The sequence below is a fragment of the Drosophila erecta genome, unplaced genomic scaffold (assembly GCF_003286155.1).
Source record: "Drosophila erecta strain 14021-0224.00,06,07 unplaced genomic scaffold, DereRS2 tig00000000-arrow-pilon, whole genome shotgun sequence".
Taxonomy (NCBI): Eukaryota; Metazoa; Arthropoda; class Insecta; order Diptera; family Drosophilidae; genus Drosophila; species Drosophila erecta.
In genome coordinates this window covers 9,068,997-9,086,419 of record NW_020825194.1, presented here as the reverse complement: position 1 = coordinate 9,086,419, position 17,423 = coordinate 9,068,997, and the positions used below count along the sequence as shown (strand labels likewise).

The 17,423-nt window shown below is 41.7% G+C and overlaps 3 protein-coding genes across 3 annotated transcripts; 2 read left to right on the top strand and 1 right to left on the bottom strand.

Moving 5' to 3' along the window:
* The first annotated feature begins 4,656 nt into the window (after positions 1 to 4,656).
* LOC6554238 (amyloid-beta A4 protein) lies at positions 4,657 to 5,122 on the top strand. The gene is made up of 2 exons (XM_001982111.3): positions 4,657 to 4,778; positions 4,845 to 5,122. The coding sequence occupies exons 1-2, from the start codon at positions 4,664 to 4,666 to the stop codon at positions 5,078 to 5,080; spliced, it is 351 nt and encodes a 116-aa protein (XP_001982147.2). The 5' UTR covers positions 4,657 to 4,663; the 3' UTR covers positions 5,081 to 5,122.
* A 55-nt stretch (positions 5,123 to 5,177) lies between these two features.
* LOC26526820 (kunitz-type serine protease inhibitor textilinin-5) lies at positions 5,178 to 5,790 on the top strand. The gene is made up of 2 exons (XM_015153923.2): positions 5,178 to 5,369; positions 5,430 to 5,790. The coding sequence occupies exons 1-2, from the start codon at positions 5,294 to 5,296 to the stop codon at positions 5,621 to 5,623; spliced, it is 270 nt and encodes an 89-aa protein (XP_015009409.1). The 5' UTR covers positions 5,178 to 5,293; the 3' UTR covers positions 5,624 to 5,790.
* Positions 5,791 to 7,980: 2,190 nt separating this feature from the next.
* On the bottom strand, positions 7,981 to 16,922 carry LOC6554237 (ankyrin repeat and SAM domain-containing protein 1A). The gene is made up of 12 exons (XM_001982110.3): positions 16,352 to 16,922; positions 13,464 to 14,355; positions 12,822 to 13,140; positions 12,310 to 12,761; positions 12,033 to 12,255; positions 10,911 to 11,916; positions 10,633 to 10,844; positions 10,269 to 10,559; positions 10,044 to 10,206; positions 9,761 to 9,922; positions 9,566 to 9,697; positions 7,981 to 9,510 (listed from the first exon to the last, which is right to left on the bottom strand). The coding sequence occupies exons 2-12, from the start codon at positions 14,341 to 14,343 to the stop codon at positions 9,367 to 9,369; spliced, it is 3,984 nt and encodes a 1,327-aa protein (XP_001982146.1). The 5' UTR covers positions 14,344 to 14,355; positions 16,352 to 16,922; the 3' UTR covers positions 7,981 to 9,366.
* Positions 16,923 to 17,423: the final 501 nt, after the last annotated feature.

Here is a 17,423-nt window from a genome sequence, read left to right as displayed (position 1 = left end):
GCTGAAGTTCTAGAGTCCATAACTCAAATAATCTTAATCCGATTTTGAAGTGGCATACCTCTAAATGTTTCTGGAGCAATTCTCTAAAAAACTGCATTCAAATTTAGAATTTTATTTTTTTTTAATTTTCTTGTCATTTTTCTGATGTTATGATGTTGTGGAAATTCAAAAATGTCCCAAGGCTGAAGTTCTAAAGTCCATAACTCAACTAATCTTAATCCGATTTTGAAGTGGCATACCTCTAAATGTTTCTGGAGCAATTCTCTAAAAAACTGCATTCAAATTTAGAATTTATTTTTTTTTAATTTTCTTGTCATTTTTCTGATGTTATGATGTTGTGGAAATTCAAAAATGTCCCAAGGCTGAAGTTCTAAAGTCCATAACTCAACTAATATTAATCCGATTTTAAAGTGGCATACCTCTAAATGTTTCTGGAGCAATTCTCTGAAAAACTGCATTCAAATTTAGAATTTTATTTTTTTTTAATTTTCTTGTCATTTTTTTGATGTTATGATGTTGTGGAAATTCAAAAATGTCCCAAGGCTGAAGTTCTAAAGTCCATAACTCAACTAATCTTAATCCGATTTTGAAGTGGCATACCTCTAAATGTTTCTGGAGCAATTCTCTAAAAAACTGCATTCAATTTTAGAATTTTATTTTTTTTTTAATTTTCTTGTCATTTTTCTGATGTTATGATGTTGTGGAAATTCAAAAATGTCCCAAGGCTGAAGTTCTAAAGTCCATAACTCAACTAATATTAATCCGATTTTAAAGTGGCATACCTCTAAATGTTTCTGGAGCAATTCTCTAAAAAACTGCATTCAAATTTAGAATTTTATTTTTTTTTAATTTTCTTGTCATTTTTCTGATGTTATGATGTTGTGGAAATTCAAAAATGTCCCAAGGCTGAAGTTCTAAAGTCCATAACTCAACTAATCTTAATCCGATTTTGAAGTGGCATACCTCTAAATGTTTCTGGAGCAATTCTCTAAAAAACTGCATTCAAATTTAGAATTTTATTTTTTTTTAATTTTCTTGTCATTTTTCTGATGTTATGATGTTGTGGAAATTCAAAACTGTCCCAAGGCTGAAGTTCTAAAGTCCATAACTCAACTAATCTTAATCCGATTTTGAAGTGGCATACCTCTAAATGTTTCTGGAGCAATTCTCTGAAAAACTGCATTCAAATTTAGAATTTTATTTTTTTTTAATTTTCTTGTCATTTTTCTGATGTTATGATGTTGTGGAAATTCAAAACTGTCCCAAGGCTGAAGTTCTAAAGTCCATAACTTAACTAATCTTAATCCGATTTTGAAGTGGCATACCTCTAAATGTTTCTGGAGCAATTCTCTGAAAAACTGCATTCAAATTTAGAATTTTATTTTTTTTTAATTTTCTTGTCATTTTTCTGATGTTATGATGTGGAAATTCAAAAATGTCCCAAGGCTGAAGTTCTAAAGTCCATAACTCAACTAATCTTAATCCGATTTTGAAGTGGCATACCTCTAAATGTTTCTGGAGCAATTCTCTAAAAAACTGCATTCAAATTTAGAATTTTATTTTTTTTTAATTTTCTTGTCATTTTTCTGATGTTATGATGTTGTGGAAATTCAAAAATGTCCCAAGGCTGAAGTTCTAAAGTCCATAACTCAACTAATATTAATCCGATTTTAAAGTGGCATACCTCTAAATGTTTCTGGAGCAATTCTCTGAAAAACTGCATTCAAATTTAGAATTTTATTTTTTTTTAATTTTCTTGTCATTTTTTTGATGTTATGATGTTGTGGAAATTCAAAAATGTCCCAAGGCTGAAGTTCTAAAGTCCATAACTCAACTAATCTTAATCCGATTTTGAAGTGGCATACCTCTAAATGTTTCTGGAGCAATTCTCTAAAAAACTGCATTCAAATTTAGAATTTTATTTTTTTTTTAATTTTCTTGTCATTTTTCTGATGTTATGATGTTGTGGAAATTCAAAAATGTCCCAAGGCTGAAGTTCTAAAGTCCATAACTCAACTAATATTAATCCGATTTTAAAGTGGCATACCTCTAAATGTTTCTGGAGCAATTCTCTAAAAAACTGCATTCAAATTTAGAATTTTATTTTTTTTTAATTTTCTTGTCATTTTTCTGATGTTATGATGTTGTGGAAATTCAAAAATGTCCCAAGGCTGAAGTTCTAAAGTCCATAACTCAACTAATCTTAATCCGATTTTGAAGTGGCATACCTCTAAATGTTTCTGGAGCAATTCTCTAAAAAACTGCATTCAAATTTAGAATTTTATTTTTTTTTAATTTTCTTGTCATTTTTCTGATGTTATGATGTTGTGGAAATTCAAAACTGTCCCAAGGCTGAAGTTCTAAAGTCCATAACTCAACTAATCTTAATCCGATTTTGAAGTGGCATACCTCTAAATGTTTCTGGAGCAATTCTCTGAAAAACTGCATTCAAATTTAGAATTTTATTTTTTTTTAATTTTCTTGTCATTTTTCTGATGTTATGATGTTGTGGAAATTCAAAACTGTCCCAAGGCTGAAGTTCTAAAGTCCATAACTTAACTAATCTTAATCCGATTTTGAAGTGGCATACCTCTAAATGTTTCTGGAGCAATTCTCTGAAAAACTGCATTCAAATTTAGAATTTTATTTTTTTTTAATTTTCTTGTCATTTTTCTGATGTTATGATGTGGAAATTCAAAAATGTCCCAAGGCTGAAGTTCTAAAGTCCATAACTCAACTAATCTTAATCCGATTTTGAAGTGGCATACCTCTAAATGTTTCTGGAGCAATTCTCTAAAAATCTGCATTCAAATTTAGAATTTTATTTTTTTTTAATTTTCTTGTCATTTTTCTGATGTTATGATGTTGTGGAAATTCAAAAATGTCCCTAGGCTGAAGTTCTAAAGTCCATAACTCAACTAATATTAATCCGATTTTAAAGTGGCATACCTCTAAATGTTTCTGGAGCAATTCTCTAAAAAACTGCATTCAAATTTAGAATTTTATTTTTTTTTAATTTTCTTGTCATTTTTCTGATGTTATGATGTTGTGGAAATTCAAAACTGTCCCAAGGCTGAAGTTCTAAAGTCCATAACTCAACTAATCTTAATCCGATTTTGAAGTGGCATACCTCTAAATGTTTCTGGAGCAATTCTCTGAAAAACTGCATTCAAATTTAGAATTTTATTTTTTTTTAATTTTCTTGTCATTTTTCTGATGTTATGATGTTGTGGAAATTCAAAAATGTCCCTAGGCTGAAGTTCTAAAGTCCATAACTCAACTAATATTATTCGGATTTTGAAGTGGCATGCCTCTAAATGTTTCTGGAGAAATTCTCTAATAAACTGCATTCAAATTTAGAATTTTATTTTTTTTTAATTTTCTTGTCATTTTTCTGATGTTGATGTCACGACCACGCGTGTGAAAATGTTGTTGAATTTTTTTACACAATTTCTACCGATATTCCAGAAAATGTTGAAATTTCTCGCTTTTACTAGCTGAGTAACGGGTATCTGATAGTCGGGAACTCGACCATAGCATTCTATCTTGTTTTTTTTTAAAGCTACTATTATAGCTGTATAGCTGTTAATAAATAAATTAAGTAAGCAAAAGTGCTCCACATTTGGCAGTTGCACTACAAGCAAAAAAGCAGCTACATTTTCATGTGTAATTGGGTGCCGTGCCGCCAGTGCAACCCAAATTTCTTGGGAGACTGCTAAGTGTTTTGTCTTGTAATTTACAAATGCAAAATGGCCAAATGTGACAAAATGCATTCGAATGACAATTTATCGTGTTGCTGCCTATTCGACGACGCACTGCTTCCTTGGTGATTGGGTGGCGAGGTGCCCCCAGTAATCCTCCCGCTCCATGGATCTCCTGGAGCCAAACAAACTAGTTTACGCATTTTGCGTGTGCCAACAGGCATTGATAGCCGATGTGGCTTTATATTTATGGGCCTAGCCGGGCGTGGCCTTGATCTAGAATTTCAGTTGTTTTTCCGATCTTTTCATTTTCATTTTCATTTTCATTTTGTGATTTTCGCTTGCGTACAACGCGGCGTATGTGTGATGTGCGTCGCTGTGATCTCGAGCGATCTCAGGTGTGTTAAGGTGATGTTTTCGTGTTCACCGCTTGCACCGCACTTGCACTTGCGTAATCACAGTTTACAGATCACCGATCGGGGTGCTAAGTACCGGTTTAAATGGCCGCCCAGACAAGTTACTTGTTTCTTAGATATTTTATGCATCTGAACTGAAGCGCCTGTGGTGGAAACGCGTGCGATTATTTTTACTCATTTTTTTTGCTGTATTTATCTTTCTGCACTTGTAATTTATTGAGAAATTTAATTGAATTCGTATGCTCGCCAACCGGTCGCATAATTTTTGTCCACCCGATTACACATTGTGCAATTACTCGATCCCATACGTTTTTCCCCAAACACTTATCACAGTTTTCGCAAACAGTTGGTGGCAAAAAACATTCTTTGAAAACAATACATCAGGTGTTTTTATGATAGTACACTGAGAAAAGGTTTAAGCTGAATTATAGGGGCGTTGTAAGTTTTTTTCTCTACCTATATTTAATTTTTCTGCAGTGTACACCCTTGGCTATATAAAAGCTTGTGTGCAGATTCTTGTTCATATTGTTGGAATCAACTACATAGATGCGTTTCACAATCATTTGCATTTTCTGCCTGGCAGCTGTGGTCCTGGCTGTCGACATGGACTCGGATTCCTTACAGGATCAGTACGAAAGGGAACAGTACAATATACGCAAAAGTTTGTTAACCATGAATCTTCTTAGCCATAACCCAACTGCCAAATCTTGTAATTTGTAACTTGCAGAAATTTGCCTGCAAAGTATGGAATACGGAAAGTGCAAGGGCCGCCGGAAACTTTGGTACTACAACACCGACAAATCCAATTGCCAACCTTTTATCTACTCCAATTGTGGTGGCAATGGCAATCTTTTCTATACCAAAGAAAGTTGTATGGAATTTTGTGGTAGATACAACTGGAAGAAGGGTCGAAAGACAGGTCGCCTGAGTACAGCTGCTGCTAGAAGTAAAGATGGAAATTAAATGCCTTTTTCTATCTACTTGAATAAAATATAATATATTTTATTTAATAGAAATTACTAATTCATAAAGGTGCTGAATTTCAAGCTATATTACCTGTGTAGTTCAGACCACATTTTCATTAGCTGTAAAGAGTATAAATAACCAACGAAATACATTTAGAGCACATTTTTAAATGAAATAGCCAACGAAATACATGTTAGAGCACATTTTGAAATGAAATTGCTAATCGACTTTTTGTGCCTTTTGGCGGTTTTTGTCTCAACAGTTCAGAGTGCAGGAGAGCGGAAGGGTAATTTGAAGTATTTTATTTACATATTGTAAAAAGTATTTCATAAATATCTTATTGCAGCTTTTTGTTACCTTCCCCACGAGTTTGGTAAATGTGATGGCCATCGCATTATGTGGGCTTTTTCGAATAAGCAACAAATGTGCGTGCCATTCGCTTTCTCCAATTGTGGCGGTAATGAAAATCGCTTTTTTACCAAGGAAAACTGCGAGAAAGCTTGCGCACCAATTCAATCTCGATTTGTTCTCTCTAATTAGATATTGGAAATAATAATATTTTTATACAAGTGATAAACCAACGAAGCTATCATTATTTTACTGGCTATATTAACTACTAACTTTTCTATTGAAGGGAGTTATAATTTACCTTTTAGCACAATAATAGCAAAAGGAAGTTGTGGCAATAGAAGCGGTTTTTTACCAAAGCTCACGGCAAAGCTACTTTAGCCAAATTGGAATTAAGGCGAATTGCGCCCAAATTTCGTAGCTTCCCTTTCTCTCTTATTTGCTGTTTTACCCGTCTGCTCTATACACTTTAAAATTATTTTTGATTTATGGATTGTATAAATTAAATTAAAAAAAAAAAAGTGTAATATAAAATAGTTTTCATGTGCAGTATTTTTAAATGCATAGAAACAAATACCAGCTGTCGCAACGAAAACTTACAAGTCGACTGCAAATGTTCACACCTAAAACGCTTTCGTTTTGACCACGTTTTGTTGGCGTCTGGCGGTTTTTTTGGTACAACTCGTAGCCGGCGCTCATGAACAACTGGAGGGCAGAACAAGCAGTGGAAAGCTTCTCACCAGCTCGCCGTGCACTTCCACTTCCATGTACATATGTATATATTCGTAGTTAATCCCCCCTGGTAAAAAAAAAAACAAACACAAAACAAGCTACACATATTCCCCCACAGGGGCGGAACTTGAGATTGTCAAGGGCTGGGCAAATATTCGTTGCTTGCTGGCATTTGGACCAGGCTAACAGCATTGGCAGTGGCGAAATGAAAGCTCTCGGCGGTAAAGTTTGTTCGCCAGATGTTTTTTTTATTTTTTTTCTGTTTTCTGTTCATTTCTCTGGGCTTTATTGTGCGCCGTTAGAGGCATAAATCAACGATGAGGGGCCAAAATGTGCAAGTTTACAGGTTGACTCGACTCGCCGCTCGTACGCAAAAAGCACATTATGGCCAGAATGGCAATCGCAATTGGCCAATAGCGAAATCAAAGAATAAAGTCACGCAATTTCAATTACAAATAAACGCACTGACGGTGAAATGGCCATTGATGGCGGGGAGAATCGGGCATCCCGATGCCGACTATACACATACATACATCCATGGCAATAGCTATAGTAATAATAATAATAAAAATAATAATGAAATTGTGATAAGCTGCGCGCCACAAATTGCACGCAAGTGAGACGGAGAGACAATAATTTTAGCCGTTAGCTCAAGATGGGGCATCAAATGCAGCCGACCAGCGATGCACACGTGACACGATTGGTAACGGATATCTTTTAGATACAATTTGATTAAATTTGCTTAAATGCTATAATATTTGATTTTAACGTTTTGAAAACTAGTAACTTTTCAAATGAAATAAAATTAAATTGGTCATGAATTGAACTTTTATGAATTTGTTAGCTTTCAAGCCACAGCTCAAAACCAATCAATAAAAAAAAACAAGTAACAAAATTTAACGCAGTCGACGCTATGTTGAGTACCTCTCTAATTAGCATGGAAATTAATAACAGTTTAAGATTTAATCAAAAGTGCATAGCCATGCTTAATATTTAATCGCTTGCCGATTTTATGCGCGAAATCATTTTGAAAAGATTTTATCTGAAATGGTAAAAGGTCTTAAATTTTGTCGTGGCTCATAATACTCGAATACACAACTTGCCGCTTTGGCAGACAACAAATGTGAAGCTCACGTTCAAGAGGACGCGACGTCATTCTGGCTGGCTTGAATCTTCGCCTCTATGGGATGTCCAACAACATTAGGCCCGATCTGCGCTCCGTTGTTGGCCAGAGCCAATTAATATTCGCATGATCAAATGGTTAACGCATTTAGCCGGAGAAAAAACCAACAAGGCAACGCGCCGCTTCGCAAACCGGCTCACATTAAATTCGCATTTACGCGTTTGCCTTTGTGTAACTGATCGAGGTTTTCCCCCTGATTTTCCCCTCAGCAATTCTCATCTTCTTTCTGGACCCAAGGATTCCATGGCCTATGGGAAAGTGGGCCTTAATTGACATCACGAGGCGTTTAAATTGCCGCCTGACCCCGCCAAGAAACGAAAAAAAAGAGTTAAACAACTGGTGGCCTCAGTTAATTATGTATTTATTTAGTATTTTTCCGTCATTTTCAGTTTTTGCTCATTCTTTTGCTTCGGATAAACACTTAAAAATTTTGAATTTGCGTTGTCACCACTTTGCAATCTGCATGCCGTATATATGTGGGTTTTTTGGTTTATGTTTTATTAAATTTCTTTAGTTATGGGCTAGGCTGGTTGAGTACGACTTTTGTATATATTGTTTAATAAAATTGATTTATTTTCCGTGTGCGCGTGTCTATGGCATAACAAACTGCTGCCCAGAGAAAGTTGGGTTAAGATGAGTTTTTTCCTTTTTTTATTTGTAATAATCTTCGATTTTGTATTGAGTAGGTAGGTACTTAATGGAATCTCTTGTACCACAAGCAGGCTAACATTTAAAGCGTTCGCATACACCGATAGAGAAGGGTCGAGAAAACGCCTCGTTAAGGTCTAAATCCAAAGTCATAGATAGGTATTCTACGTAAATCAAGTCAAAATGATAGCTAGTTGTATAACAACGAGGCCTGGCCTCAAACGAAAACAAATTTTACAATCGAATAAATGCAAATACACGTGTGGTTTGATTAATGCTTACGTAACAACTAAGGGACTAGTTAAAAGTTATTTTTAAAATTCGTAAAATATTCTCAAAACCATATTTTCAAATGCGGCTGACTCGTCACATCGATGCAGTCAATACATTCATTTCTACCATTTTGTAAGCAGGATATTCTGCTTATAACTTGCTGCGTTGTCTGTCCTTTGATTTGATTCGATTCGATTCGCTTAAATATTCAATTAAAAATTATATAACAACACGCATACATATCAATATTAGAGTTAGTCGTATGTATATATGTATGTATAATATATAGTAAATGTGATTAGCCAATAGGTTATAGATCTTCATGAATGCGGGATATGATTTTGCATTGCTCTTTCTGTATCAATTTAATTCTTTGCCTTTAGCATTCAACATTAATAAAATTGTTTAATAAGCCAATATCTTTTAATTTCCTCGCTCGTACGCCAAACGTGATTTTCCATTCATTATGTTAAAATTTGCTAAAACATTTTCATTTACTATTGTTTTATATCGTCAAGCTTACTTGTTTATCCTTTATACCACATAAATGCAATATCTCAATATGTTTTTGGAATCGGGATGCAATTGTTACCCCTTCAAAATGTTCTAATGCTGATTCTTCTTTGCAAAATGTTTTAATAATAAAGTCGATTGCAAAGGAAAGCTTTCTGTTTAACTTGGAATTGGTGAAGCTCTAATTAAGTCTTCATTTTTGTATTTGGTGCATTTCTCTTAATTGGAAAAAAATTGTGCCTTTTGGTTGATTGTGAGTCTTTTTTGTTCGTTTCATTTGTAGTTTCTTCTTTGGCCATTTGAATAGTTAAATAATTAGAAAAAAACCCCATTTCCCACTCGTATAAAAGTCAAATGCGCAAGGACTACAAACTACCAGTTGCCCTACAAAAATTCCCTCTAACTACAACTTGAACAGTGCCCCATAGTTGGTGAGGCAAAATAGTTTGGCGCACAGGCTGCGACTCCGACTGTGACTGCGACCGTGACTGTGACTGCGACTGAGACTGTGACTGAGACTGTGACCTGGCCTGAGTGGTGCCGTTGGTGTCGGCAGTGCTTGCATTCCTGGGGCCAGGTCCTGGCTCTATTTCCCGCCACAATACTCGCCCTGCAGCATTCCATTGTCCAGGAGTAGTGCTGGCGTGGTGGAGATTCCATCGCGCAGTGCCAGTTGATAGGCCACCTCGAAGGCCTGTCCCAGAGTCAGGATGATCTCGCTGGCCAGGTCCTGCAACAGTCAAGTGTTAAGTGTTTCATAGACGTGGATGCATGTGTGTACTCACTGTGCTTTCGACCAGGAAAACGTGGCAGTAGTGCAGATCCTGCTCCTTGGTGATGTAGGCAAAGTGCCTCAAGTCCTCCGAGTCCTGGCAGGCGCAATTGATGTTCTGAATCTCGTGCTCGCAAATAGTGCGCTGTAACATAGCACCTTTAATAAGGTATTTACCCAAATTATATTAGCATTGCAAATCACCCACCTTACTGCTCACGTCCTTGAACTCGACGCCACGGTGACAAATTGCCAGCGAGAGTGGTGACCCCGATTTGACTTCACCCTCAGCTGAGGTCTTCAGCTTTTGAATGGACTTCTTGGTGGACTCTGTGCCACGTAGTTCTTTCACAACCGTTGAGCCGAGATACTGTCAAGGAAATGGAATACCAGAAGGTATAGCTTAGTCTGAGGCAGTATTTTTAATGCTTAAGAATTCGCGTTTTTACGTTTACGTTTAACGCAGGATATACAATCGTTGGTAAGCTTACCTGAACCTCGTAATTGATGTGCTCGTTGAGCAAAGTCTGCGCCGAGTGGCGCCATTCGGTGGTCCTAAGATTGGCCGGTAGACCCAGCAGTAGCTCCGATGGAGCTCGTATTTGCAGAGCGGCTGTCTTTCTAGCTGGCGGAGCCGGCGGTGGTGGTGCAGGTCTTGAAAACATAGAATCTGGCTTAGAGAAAGGTGTTTCCAAAATCTAGAGATCATATCTTACCGACTCTTGCGATAGCCAGTGATGGAGTTGCGATGATGCACGGGATTGGCGGGTAACCGGGTAGGTGCCTCCCTGGCAGTGCCATTGCCATTCGTTGTCAGCTGATTGGTTTCATTGTTTTCGCCCAGCGGCGTCTTTTGCGACTTGGAGTCGCTGTCGCGCATCTGGCGGATATAGGCCAGCGATTGCAGGATGCGTCTCCGGTGGCCCAGCTTGTTGATTTCCAGCACAGTCTGCAGTTCCACATCCCAAACTCCGCACACGCTCTCAATGGTGTTGTATAGATGCTTGCTGCAACATGTTGTAAACAGGAAAACCTCTGAGTTGGGGAAGTGGTCATGAAAGTATTTATAGTGGTACCCACTTGAAAAACTCCAGGTACTCCGGCAGGGCAATGGTGTTGAGCCACTGCTGTAGGGTGGCCACACCCATCTGCTTGTTCTCCTGCTGCGTCTTGACTGGCACCTGTGGCTGGAACTCCGCCGGCGGTAGACTCTGGACGAAGCGCAGCAGCTTGGGGGCATCTCGTTCGGGAATGTGCAGTAGCGGAATATCGGGCTCCTCAAAGACATTGTGCTGGAAGAGAAACCAAAATCAATTAGCTCAACTTACAGCCAAATATGTTCCAGTCCGGGCACTTACCACAAACTTGTAGTTATCATAACCGTTCTCGAAGAGTATCCGCTCCAGATGGAGTAATCCTGCAGCGCGCAGACGTGTGGCCAATTCCCTTCGCTCGTTGGGCACCTCCATGTCCTCGAAGTCCAGTTCGATGTCATGGGTGGGCGTTATGCTGGTGTTCAGGATGCCGCTGCCAAAGTTCTCGATAATCTCCGAGATCTTCTTGCGCGCCTCTTCCGCATTAAAGGGACTGAGTAGATTGATGGAATTCCTTGCTGCCGAGTGACCGCTGCCCGGAGATTTTGCTGGCGATTTACCTGGCGACTTGGCTGGAGATTTGTTAGAGGATTTGCTAGGTGATTTGGAAGGTGAGCGTGGAGGTTTGATTACTACATCGCTAGAGGAGTTCCCATTCGCCTCCAGCGATTGATTGGTTGGTGTCGTTGGCGGTTTGGCGAACTTCTTTTCCGGAATCGCTGGCTTGGTGGGAATGGGAGGACGCACTCTTGGCAATGTTTGCTGCGGCTTGTTCTCCTCCTGGATTTTTAACTTCACCTCGGGCTGCTCTTTCAGCTGCTGGGAGGCTCCTTTCAGCAGACCCGCAAAGGGCACATCGCTAACAAACTCCTCCACATAGTCCGTGGAATGGGATAGACTGTGATCCGAGCACGAAATGCTGGAGCTCAGGGATCCGGAGGATGGAGCCGGACAGCGGGGCACCACCGTAACCGTATCATCGTAATCGTAGCCAGGAGTACTCAGCGTGGGCAGCAGTTTCGAAGGCGATGAGCCCGTTTCGATCATAAGTTGCTGGGCTGCCTGCAGCTGGAGCAGAGCGGATCTGCGCTTGTACTCCTGGCTAAGTGGCCTGATCCGCTCGTGGATGGTCCGCTCCGCCTGGCTGGAGCTCGGCGGCGGATGATCCGGCGTGGGTGGCTGCTTGTAGTGGGTGGGGCTACTGGGTATCTGCTGCTTGGCCTCGCAGTTCTCGTCACCACCGTTGGATTTGGCAGCTCCGTTTGCACCACTGAAATATTTGGAAATACTGCTTTAGTACCAGTTTCATACTAATAGCCATAGTTAAAACCTAATATAGGTCGATATAACCATTTTAACGAAATGAAAAATACGTTCTGCACTCACCTGCTGTTCCGATTACGTTTAAGTTTTCGATTGGGATTATACGACTTGAGGGTAGCACTTTCGGCTGATTTGAGGAGTTCCTTGGACAGCTTGGTGGTGGAACTTCGAGGAGCTGGAATAGGTCGCTTCATGGAGTTGGTAGCCGGGGAATCGCCACTAGAGTTGGGCACACTCGTCTCGCTATTCAGTTCCGAGCTGCTGCACTGACGGTCCAACATGTCATCTGCAAAAGGCAGTTATTAGATGCATCCGACCTTCGATCCTCGCCAGAACTTACTGCTTGAACTCAGGCTCATTCCGCCGGCGATGGCGGATCTTGTGCTCTGCCTGGCACTTGCATACAGACGATCATTCCGCTGGCGCTCCCTCAATTGAGTCTCATCAAAACTCATACCGCCAACACTACCATGGCTCTGATGGGAGTAGGGACTTTCGCTGGCCGGCTGGCGGCGCACCTGGCTTTGTCCATGGCCATGACCATGACTCTGACTTTGGCTCTGACTGGATGGTGAGCTATAGCTAAACTGCTGGCCAGGCCCTGCGTGCGTTGGCGAAACGGAGAGGTTTCGTCTTGGTGGCTTTTTGGGAGGACCAGCCGGTGCAAAGGTACTCATATGCATGGGTTGGCCAAGGCCACCAGTGGAGCAGCGGGATCGGGGCGAAACCGAGGCCGGCTCAAAGCTGCTCAGCGATGAGGAGGGACTTACACTGTAGCCACCACCCATTTCACTAAGAAGTGCATATGAAAATCTATAGTAACTTGTATCGACTTAGAAGCCTCTTACTTACTTCTGACTGTGCAGTGGGGAGTGTGCGTTGAGATCCTGGTAGAAACGATCCTCCGGCTGGAGGGCACTGTCCAAGGACTTGCCTCCGTTGTAGGGTCCACCGTTTCCGGCACTCAGTCGCTGCTTAGTGTATCCGGATTGCTGCATGGAGTGCGAATGATTCAGCAAGTGATTATTGGAGTTGAAATGGTAGTGATTGCTAAGTGGGGGCTGTTGTTGCGAATGGTGCTTGCTTTGGCCACGTCCTGAATTCGGTGGTCCCGAGTGTTGTCTGTAGATCACCTCGTCGCCCTCATCGGTGTCCATTTGGTTTCGGAAGTCTGTAGGAAAACAGGAAAATCAATATTAGTTGATTTTGTTAAGCAACACTAACAGAAAATATGTATTAAAGGTATATATGTATTTTTAGAATATTCGTTTAAGTATAAGATGTGAGTTACGGGTATACAAACATTCTGAAGTGATTACTCAATCAGACTTCCAACGAAACAAAAAGTAATGCATTGCATTATCTGCATTACGTAGGCTAAAATTAGGTCAGCTTTGCTTGCATATTACTTTGGCTTGATACATAGTATTAATGGATTTTTTAAAAAGAAAACGAAGGCAAACGAGTCTGAGTAAGTAAATTACGCATACGTACTGTTGATCACAGCCACAATGTGTTTGGTGACATGCGGCGGAAATTCGCGCAGAATGTCCAGCGCAGTGCGTCCTTCATTGTCTGTGGCATTTAAATTGATGCCAGCTTTCAGCAGTGTCCTGACCACATTCTCCTTGCCACACAGCGCTGCTTCATGCAGAGCAGTTCCCGAAGGAGTTAGCAAGTTGACACTAACTCCGGCGGACAATAGGACCTCCACCACGCTCTTGTGCCCATTGCGACTGGCCAAGTGGAGACAGGTGTGCGGATAGATCGCTCTACTGGGCGATGCTGGCGACGAGGGTGATGGTGTGCCCCGTTCCAAGGCCTCGGTGCCCAGATGTGCTATCAATTCCGGATGGGCACGTATGAGCATTTGAACCGCCTGCAGGCGGCCATATTGTGCGGCCAAATCCAGAGGGGTTTCTCCCCGGGAATTGCGCATATTGGGATCCGCATCGTGATGCAGCAGCAGGGCCAGTGCTCCCGTGTGACCATGCTGGGCGGCACAATGCAGTGGCGTCTCCTGCTCTATTGTCTGCAGATTGGCACTGGCCGGTCGATAGGGATGCGTCAGCAGGAGCCGCACAATCTCCGTTTCTCCCGCCCAGGCGGCCAAGTGTAGCGGCGATGATCCCCTGGAGTCCGGCAAATTGGGCGAGGCCTCGTGTGCCAGCAACAGACGCACTATATCCTCATGGCCATTGAGGCAGGCATGATGCAGGGCGGAGTAGCCACCACTGTCCTGGACATTCACCCCAGTGCCACGTCGCAAACTGGCCAGCGGTCCTGCCCTTTTCGCCTTCTGGGTTAGCACCTTCTCGATGTGCGAGATGTTGCCATTGCGCGCCGCCTCCAGGAACTCCTGATCCTTGCCCATTGTCGAAAGATGCTGAAATAGCAAACAACACTTCATAAGTCAAAGGTGAAGCCAAAGGGTTATAATAATATATTCAAATTTCATGAAACCAACAGTTGAAATAAGATTTGCTTTGATGATAATAGCTTCCAACAAGAAGCACACCCTTCTAAGTTGCACGACAATGTTTTCTTCCTGTGTGCTAATGGGTTTCCATTAATGGACTTCCCTACACTTATAATCGCTAAAAGACAAGACTCAACCTTTTGGTAGGGGGCTTCTGTCTGTCTGCCTGTCCTGAGTTGATTTGCTGCAAATGAATTATGACTGTCAAGTGTGCTTCATTAAAACGCCTTCGGCTTTGTGGCTTCGCAGGCCTTTGCGGGTCGCCTTTTCTCCTCATAGCCCTAATGACTTTTAGCCCGTCTTTCCATTTAAGCCGACCACCCAGCCGCCCAACCGCCCAAACACCCATTCACGCGCAGCTCTCAATCGACGGAGGGCTTGCCATTAAAAAATTGCACAATAAGGTGGGGGGCGGCTGTTGGAGCTGGATGGTGGGTGGTGGGTGGTGTGAAGTGGGTGGCCTGGTGGGGGATTGGGAGTCAGAGGCTGTCGAGTGGAGCTTTGCTCCTGATGAAGTGCTTCTCACGCGCTGGAATATCTTCGAGTATTTTTGATATGTACGTGACACATTCCACATTGCATCTGCGAGATGCAGATAAAGCCAGTAATGTCTGCTCACAATGTGACAGTGGAAACTAAACAAATGAAGTTTCATAAATTCTTGAACGAGTATATGCAATGAAGTAAAGTAAATTCCCAAGCGTTATTCGTTTAATAATTCTTGCCGACCCTCTTGCAACACTTGAAATATCACCTCGTGTAATCATAATAGCCGCACATTTCGCAGTTAGCAATATGATTCTATAGTCTAATTATAGCCAGATCTGCTGTCACTTCAATATTTAAATATTTACAGTTTTTGCAGCATGTGCAATGTGATATATAGATACGCATCAGTCACTTGTTGAATGATCAATTGACTGGGCGTAAATATTGCGCAGAATAACTCAATATTTTGCCCATAGTTCCGACTTTAAGGACTCGCCATATAACGCGATAAAGCACGTTGAAAGCGCCTAAAAGCGGGCTGCATTCCACTTTTGAATGCCTCAATGAGATAAATACACGACGGCAACAGATAATCACCTGCTTACACACACTGCCACAGCGGTTTTACACACACGCACACAGCTGCACACACCGTTTATCATACTACATACTATGAAATTCAACAAAAGGTAGGTTAGGCACATCCTTGGGGGTGTGGAAAGGGTCCTGGAGCGGAGAGTTAACGCGAGAGCGTGCGGGAAACTTCACGAGAGAGTTGCAAGGAGTGCGCCTGCTCTGCCGCGCCCACCACCAACTACAGCCGCACACCACCGCACCCACACACCCATACACACGCACCGCCGCCCCCGATTATCCTTAGCCCCCCAGAGTCCTTATCCAAGCCCCAACACCCCGTCCTCCCCTGCGCCCTGCACAAGCTATTCATAATTTTTCGCTTGCAAAACTCTGAGGCGTGTCAGCAGCAAGGATAATGGGGGGCAAGCACGGGGTTTATTACTGGGTATGCGTTTAGGCCAGGCCCAAAGGAAAGGCAAACGGAAATTGAGGCGCATTATAAACGGCTTGACACCAGCCAACCAGACGGAACCACAACAAAACAGTGGGCAACATTGCCAATTGGCAGCAGAGATTGTGCAGTTCCTCGGCCATAATTGGGTCAAAGGATGTTGACCCTAGGCAAAGTTGGCCCGAAGCCCAGCGCACTTTTGATGACTGCAAAACAGTTAGCAGTCTGGCAAATCACATTTCCCGTCTTCACAGTTAACCATTTCCAAATATATGCATAGCCATGCCCATTTGGGGATTCAACATTTCGTAGTTAGCATTTCACTTGGTGCACCCAAAAGGCGTGTACTCCCCCCACATATACACACACATTTTCGCTTTTTTGTACCTTTTCGCTTAGTTTATACGGGATGTCGTAGCTGGCAGACTCAATATATGTGTATATAGCACTTCCGTTGGTGGGCGGACTTTCCTCGTTGATTGAATAAAACTCATTTGATTCCGCTGCGATTTATGTACACGAACACTCCCAGACTCGCACATCTTCTCGGGCACATTTTTCTTTGCCACCGGATTCGGTCTGCGCTATATCTTCTCGTCTCGTCTCCGATTTTTGCGATTCCGATTCCGATTCCGTGTATTTCTCAGCTCCGCCCGTCAGCGACTCTCGCATGCGACTGACTGCGACTGTGAATCTGAAACTGAGTTCGAGGCCCCGGGGTCTGCGTTAGTTCCGTAAAATAATTTTCAGATACCACTTGGCACTTGGCACTTGGAGCTGGGAGCTGGGAACTCTCTCCGCCGTGCGCCGTGCACTTTGCTCTTGTGCAGCACACACAGCAGTACCAAGTATCACAGTGTGCGACGAAAGTTTATGAGCTAGCTGGGCGCAGCACAATACAATTTCAGCGCTTTCACTTGATTGTTTTGGCCACTCACACAATGCGGGCGAATGAGCGGAGAAAATTCGCTGAGCATTCGACAGAAATGTATTGAGTCCATCCCAAAAGGGCAGAAATTTTCTCTCCATCTCAGAGAGCGTATATATCTATTTGTTTGTTGTTTATCGGGGGCGAAGATACGCTTTTGTTTACGTATCTTCATGTGCGAAACCGACAGTTGAGAGTCAAGATATATACGAGTTGGATATATTTGTTGGCAGAGAGCAGCGGGTATTATAAATATAAATAGTTGCAGTCACTGGGCGGGGAATGCAGCCTATAAGGGAACACGCCTTAAAATAACTACAAAATACAAGTGTTATGTCTTCGGAATGCAACGGATTGGGTTACCGATCGGATCGACTCGATCCGGTGATTAACGATCTGTGCAAGGAATGCACCAGACAAATGGCTCGTGGATCTGGTTTATATCTTTGGCAGATCTCGGGGCGCCGCAATTAGGAGTGTTTATCAAGTGTAAACAGAACCGATTAGATAGAGCTATCTTGAAGAACAACC